General features: G+C 37.8%; 1 protein-coding gene across 1 annotated transcript in view; it reads right to left on the bottom strand.

The window, feature by feature from the left end:
* Positions 1-2,057: 2,057 nt before the first annotated feature.
* LOC104500324 (steryl-sulfatase-like) overlaps positions 2,058-10,300 on the bottom strand; it is a gene marked incomplete at its 5' end in the record, with an annotated part of 39,788 nt that continues 31,545 nt past the window's right edge. Inside the window, one exon of the mRNA XM_010143953.1 lies at positions 2,058-2,440. Coding sequence (XP_010142255.1) covers positions 2,058-2,440 — 383 coding nt within the window. The remainder of the gene's footprint in view (positions 2,441-10,300) is intronic.

Below are 10,300 nucleotides of genomic sequence, written 5' to 3'. Positions count from 1 at the left end.
CAGGAATACTTGCTTTCAAAATGTTGTGTGAGCTTCAGCAGAGCTGTGGGAGCTGGAGAGAGCATCCCCCCACATCATGGTGCTCAGTGCTGGGGGAGCTGGCACCCTGGCCACAGCCTGAGCTGCCCACCCACCGCAGGGGAAGGCATGCAGGCACCAGCCCCATGCCCAAAGGAGTTCTTGGGCCATGTAGTGAGGACCAAAAATTTGGGAAGTATGGATCCTGCTGTGATATAGAGATGCAGCCACGGTCACTGTACTTGTATTCAAACTGCAGGCACCATTCTTCCTCAGTTTATACAGTACATTCAGTGATTAAATAAAGCACAGGGAATTATGTCAGATGAATGGGCATCTGTCAGCTTTCCAGGTACTATATAAACAGCCCTGACTGGTTATCAGGGAAATACCTCAACAGACCAACTTTATCAGCATGCACAGGACTTTGCTACGTATAGAGAGCTCGCAGAGCACGTACTTAAGATACGTAATCACCAATACAAGGTGGAAATATAAAAATAACACTTCAAGGAAAGAGTACAACATTTCCCAAGACAGGCACCTGGATATTGTGGAGAATGAAATTTGGAATGAAACTGGAGCAGAAAAATCAAATAAAGCCTAGGGTTTACTGACAGGGAAATACACTATGTATCACATAAGTTTTTAGAGGACAGGCTTCAATAGCTCCCAAGAACCAGGTCATGACCTTAATGTTGGCAGACTGAAGCTATTGCATTACTGTCATCACAGATCACTTTTCCACCAAAATGATTTTAATACATTATAATAGTGGAATTAACTACACTTTTCTGATAAGGAGCAAGTCACTTTCTATTATCAGACATCAAATCATTTTAGTATTTCACTGATATGATCTCCTCTGGTACAATCTGCAAAAGAAAATAGTTTGCCTGCCTGTAGAGTGGAAAGAAAGTGTCTGAATAAGATGAAGATAAAAATGGATATAGTATTAGCTCTGAAGTACTGTAGATTTCCCAAGGCCTTGCTAAGAATTCAGAGACAGATTTGGCTTTGGGTGCTCAAGTCCAGTTTCTTCTCAGACAATGATGGATCCTATTCAGAGAGCTTAAACATTGGCAAAGATATTCAAAGACGAAATTTTATTTATTTGTGATGCATACTACATTCATCAGTGGAAGAATAGGTATGGTAGATAGTGAAAGATATGTTCACCGCTTCACGTGAATTTGGAAATCAGGTACGAAGTATGGAGCAAATCTTTCATTTTAGCAACTGGGCTATGACCATCAAGGTGTGTCTATATCAGGGACTGAAGGATTTGTGGAGTTTTGGGGGATTATTAATTTGGCTTGCATATATATAGCTATATGGAGACTTACGGTACACACTCAAGCACATGACTGGTTTCCTTTTGAAACAAGGCTTGTTGTCATGTGATAGGACACTAGCAAGGGAGCACCATTTTAACATGGATGCAAGGTCTTCCACTACACAGCTGTCTTCATTTTTATGGCACAAGCAATGTTAGATTGTTGGCAATTTGTTTATTATTTCATAGGTATGACGCTTGTTGATGCTGTTGCAGGTCTGCCCTTTACCTATCTATCAGTTACCAAATTACAGTCACAGGTGGACTTCTCCACTATTATCCCTCTATTTTTAATTATTTGGCGCTCTGCCCCACTAATGGTGGATAACACTTAGCAAAAAGGGAAGTGTGCATTTAGAGGTTGTAATTGACAGAAACTATCGGTAAAATCCTTGTTGTGTAAGGAAAAAGCTGAAGCTGAAGATCTAGAAAATGATCTCATCTAGACAATGCCTACCCACTTGTAGATGAGGACAGCACCATGTGCTTCATACTGATTTTTGTATTATAAATAGAGAAAAGGTATATCTTGCTCTCCTTTTCTTGGCACATTTTGTTATCTGAAATTCTTTTCTATTGCAATGATGTATTTGAAGACAGGTCCTCCCACATAAGAAAACCTTCTAAAGGATAGCACCTCAGTGGCTCAAGTCAGCTACCCACACTCTCTTGTTCCTGTTTCTGAAAGGGAACTGCAGCGTGTTTATCCCGAATGTTCCTCCAGCAGGCTCCCTTCTGAGTCATAGTCACAGTAGCAAGACTGGAAGGGAGATGAGCAGCATGGCTGGAGCCATGGCTTCCAGAGAAGGTTGTCCAATGATAGCTGGTCGGGGACAGCATGCAGGGATCTGGTGTGGTTCTCTACTGCTAGGTGTATGACCTCGAGGATTTCATAGAAACGGCTCTCTGTTTCTGGAGTCAGTGGGACCTTCTCCTCAGGGTCTCTGGAGAGATCGAAGAGCAGTGGGGGATCATGCCGTGTGATGAATCCTCCATGGCAGAAGCAAACATGAGAATCATAACAACCATTGGAGTCTTCAGGACTGAAGTTTGGTGTGAAGAAGAAGGCTTTCCAGACAGATTCACCTGCAATTTACAGACACAAAACAGTTGGTGAAGAAACAACAAACTGCAAGTCCGCTAGTCTTATGAAATCAGTCTTTTGATACAACTTTGCTCTGTACAGGAACTGCAATATACCGACAGAGTATATTGCAGCAAAACAAAACTATACAAAATACAGTGATTTTCACGTTACACATATTTATGAAATAATTATGATCATTCCATTCCCTTGGAAGGATTCTGATTAACTAAATCATAAAAGACTTAAAAGAACTTCACCTTTTTACACAAACGGTGATATGAAGATTTGCATATATATTTACTAAGCCATTCCTAGGTCTTCTTCAAGACTTGTCAAAATGTATCTTTGCCACTTGACCATTTACGGACACTGTTGGGACATGTCTGCTTCTTATTTCGCTAACCAAAGTAATTTCTTTTTTACCTTTTTCTCTCTTCATCTTTTTGTTGTATTAACCCATTGCCCACTGCCATACGCTTTCCTTGCAAACACCTGGAGACACTAGTTTCTCGTTTTATTAAATGTGATGACAGGAAAAGATACAACGGATGCTAAATCTCTGGTTTGGGCCTCTAGATATTTTTTCCAAAAATAAATAACTGTTATGGTAGTAAAATTTTTAGGTGACATTCTGCTTTGTAAAATGGAAGCCAAAGGTCTTCATTTATAGATTGGTCATTCTCTCTCAGCTTAATTTGCTGTGTACAGAAATCAAACTGCCTGCACTAGTGTAACTTCAGGCAATATTTTCACTGTCTAAAAATAAGCAGATATCAGTTGAGGCACTCATGAACAGAAGGTATACACTGAAAATACTTAACAGAAAAGGAGTAAACAGAAAATGGCTACTATTTTCCTCAAATAACACAGAACGGACAGGGAAGGCAGGAACAAATTGGCACTTCCAGGGAAGGCACACCATCCTTCCACAGCCAGGGAAGCATAGAATTCTCCAGAAATGGACCAGAAAGTAACTAATAAAGTAAAAAATCTGTACTTTATTCTTAATAAAAGTAGGATACTAAACAGCTGAGGTCTGTGATGTCAGACTACCTACACACTTGAGTGTATACAGACATCAGAAAGGCATGTTATCAGTAATTTACATTCCTCAGCACCCTATTGCAAAAAACATTTTTCATATCACCTGATTTTTTAAAATACGGGGGGAAACCTCTTTTTTAGTGTTTTGTTGGGTTTTGTTAAGTTCACAAAAAGCTTGTCTATCTAGCAACAGATTGTCACAGATTTATGTGTGCTACACTGGTTAATATGCATTAATAAAGTAATCACTTCAACAGAATGGAAAGCACCAGAACACGTGGGAAGGGCAGAGATGAACTGGTACATGCCATGCGGTAGCTACATCACACTCAGTTTGCAAAGATAAACACAGGTTTAAAGAACGAAACGTTTCAGCAGAGTCACAGGCTGCAGCTCTAGTCTGTGGCATGAATTTAGACAGCAGGTGACCTTAAGATTCTTTACAGCTTCTTCTATTCCTCAGCGTTTTTCACATTGTAAGAGGTTTTATATTTAGGAACCAATTCAATGACAGAGCCTGGAGACTTCCAGTTCGCTTAGTATGCACTTAAATCAGCGTCGGAGGGGTGATGGTTATTATACACTCTTGTCTTGGAGATCTCTCTGAATGCTGCTTGGAAGTCAACAAAAGGGAAGGAGCTTTAAAGGCTGAGAGTGGCACAGACGATAGGACCTGGCAGGCTTTGAAAGGCTCTGGCTGTGACAGCAGCAATGGCACAGTCATAGTGGGGTAAAGGGAGGGGAAGGGACGATTCCTTCATCTACCTTTCCAATAACATTTTGAAAGGTTGGTTTGATAATTTGCTGATTTCTCAGAATTAAAATAAACAATCAAAATCTAACATTCCGCCTTAAATTTCTTTAAACTTCTGCGTAGAACATTTCCTAGAGCAGAAATAATGCCTCTCATTTGCTGAGATTTTGAATTTACATTCTGGGAAGGTATGTAATTCTATAACAAGCATTCCTTCAGGTTCTTAAAAAGTGTTTAATAGGCAAGATGGACAATGAAGAACAGAAAAAGTGAAAGAGCTTATTAATCAGTGAATTGTGGGAAGGGAAGGGAAGGGAAGGGAAGGGACCATTCCTTCATCTACCTTTCCAATAACATTTTGAAAGGTTGGTTTGATAATTTGCTGATTTCTCAGAATTAAAATAAACAATCAAAATCTAACATTCCGCCTTAAATTTCTTTAAACTTCTGCGTAGAACATTTCCTAGAGCAGAAATAATGCCTCTCATTTGCTGAGATTTTGAATTTACATTCTGGGAAGGTATGTAATTCTATAACAAGCATTCCTTCAGGTTCTTAAAAAGTGTTTAATAGGCAAGATGGACAATGAAGAACAGAAAAAGTGAAAGAGCTTATTAATCAGTGCATTGTGTGCCCTTGTAGACCATGCAACGTTTGCCCTCCCCTCAGAATTTGATTCAGGGCACTGTAACAACTTGATAAAAAAAGAGCAGAAAAAAATTATATAGCTATTATAATGTTAACTAAAAGAAATTCCAGCAATGCCATGCACATGAGAACTTTGTGGTCAGGGTGTCTTACCACACATTTGTCTTTGATGTTACACTTGTGCTGAATGACATTGAGAAGAAATTTTCAGACAACTTTTTTTTGGTATTGGGCACTGTAGCACCAGAACAGTTCAAGGGCTTACAGACAGTAAAATGAGGTTGGGGTTTCTCAATTAATGCAAGTTGGTACAAGTAGCTCACACAGGTAAGACATGGGAAAAAGAAAGAAATAAGGAAGTTGTACCACAATGTTTTTCTCCACAGAATAAAGAATTGTTTGTGTTTTGCTATATACAGAGCATATGGTGCATTGCAAAATCATGTGTGGGGTTGGGGACAGAGCATGAGTGACATGTCTGAATCACATTGTTAGTGTTTTGAAGAGCTGATGCTAGTTTATCAGCTATGCAGCTATATAATGTCATGATCGTGCTGCTCAAAACACTGAGCTCTAGGAGAGCAAAGTCTGTTATCGTGAAATGTTCATCTGTTGCACTGCAGTGATGTTTCAGTGAGGGTGTAGAACTTCATGTGGATCTGAAGGAACAGCAGCACAGACTTTAACTGCTGATTTTCTAAGTATTATAAAAACTGGAGCATACCTGTCAGTGGCTGTGGCTGGGGACCAGCCAGTGTAATATACTAGGAGACATAAAGGGCTGCCAGACTTCTAATTTGTAAAGCAGATGAAGTGTATAAAGCTCGATATTATCAAGAGTAAGCTCTCTCCCAGTCTCTCCCAGCTAATAGAAAATCTCATTTTGTCAGAAGGTTAACTAAAAGGATCAAATTAATCTCTCAGTAATTAACGATACCTTTGTTCTGCAAAGCATCTGAATAGTAAACACTCCTTATATAAAATGATTACTATATGTCTCTTCCTCAGAGAAGTTAGTAATAAAATTGTCAAGGCTTCCCTACAGTCAAGTATATCAGGTCCCTTCTGAAACAGTAGGCAGGCTCTAAGCTTGCAGCACCGTTCAAGACCCCGTCCCCATGCTTCACAGCTACTTTATTTAGCGCCCATTTTCCTGCAATTCTTTAGTTCTCTGAATTGTCGAACAATTTCACCTACTCAGAATACCTCTTTCCTTCACACATTAAAACCCCCAGAAACTACAGAGGTTGTACATATAATATTCTCAAATTAAAATAAGCTGCAATTACTTCAAGCAAATCTGCTATGAACATAATTGTTCAGTTTGATCTCCCTTACAGACCCCTCTTCTGTTTTATTATCCTTCACCCATCTATTTATCCTCTCATAGTCGTACAGACAACTGTAGCTCCAACAGACAGGTAGCAGCCATGAGATTAAATAAAAGTCTTTCAGTAAGACATATTAATACTTTCAGGATGAAGTGAAACAGTGGATAAGGATGCCATGTCTGTTACAACAGCTCTGTTCTTAATCACTGATGGCTAAATGGTAGTTTCTGATAAGCAGTTCTTGAAGTGAATAGAAGCTTATTGCTGTTTTATTGCCTGGATCTCATTTTTTCTGAATTTATTCTGTGACAGTAGCTTTATAAGTTTGCTGCAACTGTCATCTCCTTTGTCCATATTATTTAGTTTCTTCTTTCTGTAGAAGTTAAACAAGTGTGTTCTTCACTGTAAACTGGGAAGCTGCTCTCTCTTTGACTTCAGATGCCTTTGAGCACAACCCTTTGGGCGTAGCATACAGATGTAAATTGCCCACAGACTTTTCCTGTATCTTGACTGTACTTTGTAGCCATTGCCAGCTCCCATGCTCTAACTCACGCTCTTCAGTGTTTCTACAGAGAAGCAGATGAAAGCTGCAATTCACTTGAATATGACGTTTTTCAGATAACTCTTGTTTTTTAGGCTGAATCCTTCCTTCCTGCATCTTTAGAATCACTTAAAATTGTTAGGTTGTCTGCTAATCTTATATAAAGTAGATATCACATATGTGTATATATTCAGCTGTTCAATAATTTAGAAAAGGTTTTGGTTGGTAAATTCTTGTAGAACTATATATAGCACATTGAGGTACTTTTCGGCTACTATAAAGAAAACATACATACCATTTTTATGACTATGTGTATTCCTCAGAAAGCTCATAAAAATCTGCCACTTGAGTTTAAAAATGTGTAACTTTATTGTTCTTCCAATGAAAAAATTATATATTTTTAGATACTTGTTTTAAGTATCTGGGTATCTGATGATGTTACAGTGTTCCATCAGTCAAAAGACAGTACATTATGTCCCAGTATAGGTGGAGAATAACTGAGTGATATTCAAAGACATAACCTTAGTTTACAAGACCAATTGTTGCTAGAAGGGGCTTGCATAAAGAACTGTGCAGAACATACAGTATTTGAAGTAAAACCACAAAAAAACCAGTAGTAGCAGTGATTTGAAAATCTTAAGGAAAGAAACCGCAGTGTTAAGATTCTCTAAAACAGAAAGGATTGCACATTGGCGGATATCTAATAATCATACTGATCACTGCTGGAGGAAAAATATATGACACAGTGAAACCATGCTCACACTGCTGAAATCAAGTCAGAAGTCTCATGACTCAGGTCAGTATCTAGAGTAAGTGTGTGGTAAGAGAAGCATCCACTGAATTCAGTTCGAAAGTCAAGGTTATCTGCTGCAGGGTAGCAGCTGACAAAAAATTATTTTCCTGTATTATTCATCATCTTAAAAAGTTGATCGATCATTTACAGTGTTTTCTTGCTGAAGAAAGTCCCAAATGAGAAGAATCTGTAGGTACAGAAACTGTGCTGCTAAAATAGGAAGTGCTATAATGCCATGTTATGCCTTGTATTTGAAAGTCTTAGTTAACAGCAACATGGGAGAATACATGGAAACAATACAATGGAAAAAATTCCATTCATACTAATTTGATGCACACAATCCAGACACTTGCTAAAGATTTGTTTGAAGAATCTATTTACTTGCTGGATGGTCCATGTAATTTTCAGTTCATCCAAGCAGCAGGTGATGGAATGCTGAAGAAGATAATGTTGGCACAAAAAAAAAAAAAAAGAATTATTGGTAATTTCCAACCTATATTCAAAAACCCTTGACAATAGAGAAGCCTTATTTTATTGCTTGCGAGAGAAATAGTATTGGTTTGCATGAACTGTTTTCTGACTGAAGTCAGTAAGAGATACGGTTAAGAACTGAGAGAGAAACACACTTAAGGATGTAAACAAGCACAGCCACTTTGCCGAAGATGGCAAAAACCACTTCAGAATTCTGTTTTCATCTTTTGTTCTTTCTGTCCTTCAAAACCATATTTTAGTAACAGAAAATAAGTTGACGACAATCATTACTCTCTTACACAAAGTGGATGCAATCATTCTGAGTAAAATGAACAGATCTGCAAGATTCAGACTACAATTTTCCTGATATGGAGCAAATGCATGACACAAAGATGCAAAGGAATTCTTAAGCAACATCTGCAAATATTTTCAGGCAAGTTTGAACTAACCAAAGGCAAGATGATACTCAAATTCGTTTATTAATTATTCTCTCCAGATATTTTTCAAAATTTCAATGTCAAAAAAGCCCCAGACACGCAGAATGCTACTAAAGTTTTCTAAATCATTAATCTGAAAATTGATACCTTGTTTAACCTTTAAGTAGGAAGAAGTACATGTGAAAACAAAGAAACTACTATGCAAAGTTACACTAAAAATGAGAATAAAAATTTTGCAAATGCTCTAAACTGGAATTTTGTGCACTGACAAAGAATACTGAATATTCATTTGTTTTATTCTAAAAAAGTTGAAGACAAGGTGAATTATGTTTCCTCTCAGGTGTCTCAGATAGTTGAATTATTTAATTTTCTTTTGAAAAGCTACTAGGATACTTAGGAAACCTTCTGAAAAAAAATTCTGGTTTATTTTGAAAATTGAATGGGTTAAGTGTAATGACAACACAGCAAACTGGTTTTTTGGTCAAAGTAAAAAGATAGAATTAAAGACAGAATTCCAAGTGACATAGTGAAAAAAACTCAGTATCAGCCAGTCCTAAATATTTAAAAAAAAAAATCTGAATAACTGAATTTTGGTTTTATTGTAAGATTATAGCACGTGTAGTTTAGCATCTGAAATATATGACAATAGTTTTGTCCCACCGTTAAAAAATGGATGTCTTTGCCAGAACCTGAAACTAGTGTAAGATTACAAATGGTGTTAAACTTTGGGGTGAATAGCTGCAAGTAAATAGGAATTTGTATCCTTTGGTTTTATTACAAAGAAAAGTTAGGAAAATTGTGCAGATATTAAGCCAATTAGAACTCCATAGAAGGATAGTAGCTGATAGCTTGGGGGTGTGCTAATATCCAGCACTTCAGATGGAAATGGAGTCTTGAGGTGCATAGAAAAGCTTAAGCCTATTTCATCAGGGTTCTTATTAGCCTATCATTTGGAACCAACACATTTAAGGAAATGGAAAGCAGTTTACTGAATGAAGGTCTGTGAAGCAGAATAATGTGATTAACGAGCATATGTTCAAACAATGCAAAAATCCCTCAAAATCCTGAGTTAAACCTCAACACCAAAAGGACACATCACAGGATGTCCTCTTAAAGATTATCAGCAGGGACTCATAGAAATCTATTCCTAAGAAAATTTCTAGAAGTCTGTTTTCTGTTTCCATAAGGACCTGACCAGAGTTAAGGTATTTCAGAGAAATCCAGCAGTCTGCCAGTTTGCACCTCTGTGCAAAAACCAATTGAAATTTCACAGTTCTCCAGTCAGCACAAATGCTTGAGTTTGAAGACTTTTAGGAAAGCATTGGGAATATTTTCTTGTCTTGGTGGTATGCAAGGCGAATGCAGAGATCTTCAGCTCTTCTGCAGATGACAGCAAGGGGTGCAAAAGGGAAGGAACCTTGATTCCCTCTTCCTAATTTCCAGCTTAAGGAATGCATGTCTGCAACATAGTAAAAAACTGGCTTTACCCTCTTGAAGTTCTATAACCTGATAAACTCTCCTTCCTACTAAAAACAAGAACAGAGAAGGGTTTTCTGGGGCTGAAAACAAGATTAATACATTTTAACTGTTCCTTATATATGACTTAAATGGAGAGGTCAGCAGCATTTTGATGAAAGGTTACTTCAGGTCTGTCACTCAATTAATACAAAATCATTTTGGTTAGTAAACTGTTCAGCCACGCATGAAGCAAACCAAGTAAGTTTTGGGGGGGTTCTGGTTGGTTGGTCAGTTGGGGTTTTTTTTTAATAAGGAATGGTTTAGTGGATTGGTGTACCAGAGGTTTGACTTGTGTATTCCAGGCTGTAGCCATTCCTCATTC

Source organism: Buceros rhinoceros, unplaced genomic scaffold, assembly GCF_000710305.1.
Source record: "Buceros rhinoceros silvestris isolate BGI_N320 unplaced genomic scaffold, ASM71030v1 scaffold1529, whole genome shotgun sequence".
Lineage (NCBI taxonomy): Eukaryota > Metazoa > Chordata > Aves > Bucerotiformes > Bucerotidae > Buceros > Buceros rhinoceros.
Note: the sequence above shows the minus strand (reverse complement) of the source record. Positions and strands in the feature narration are given on the sequence as shown.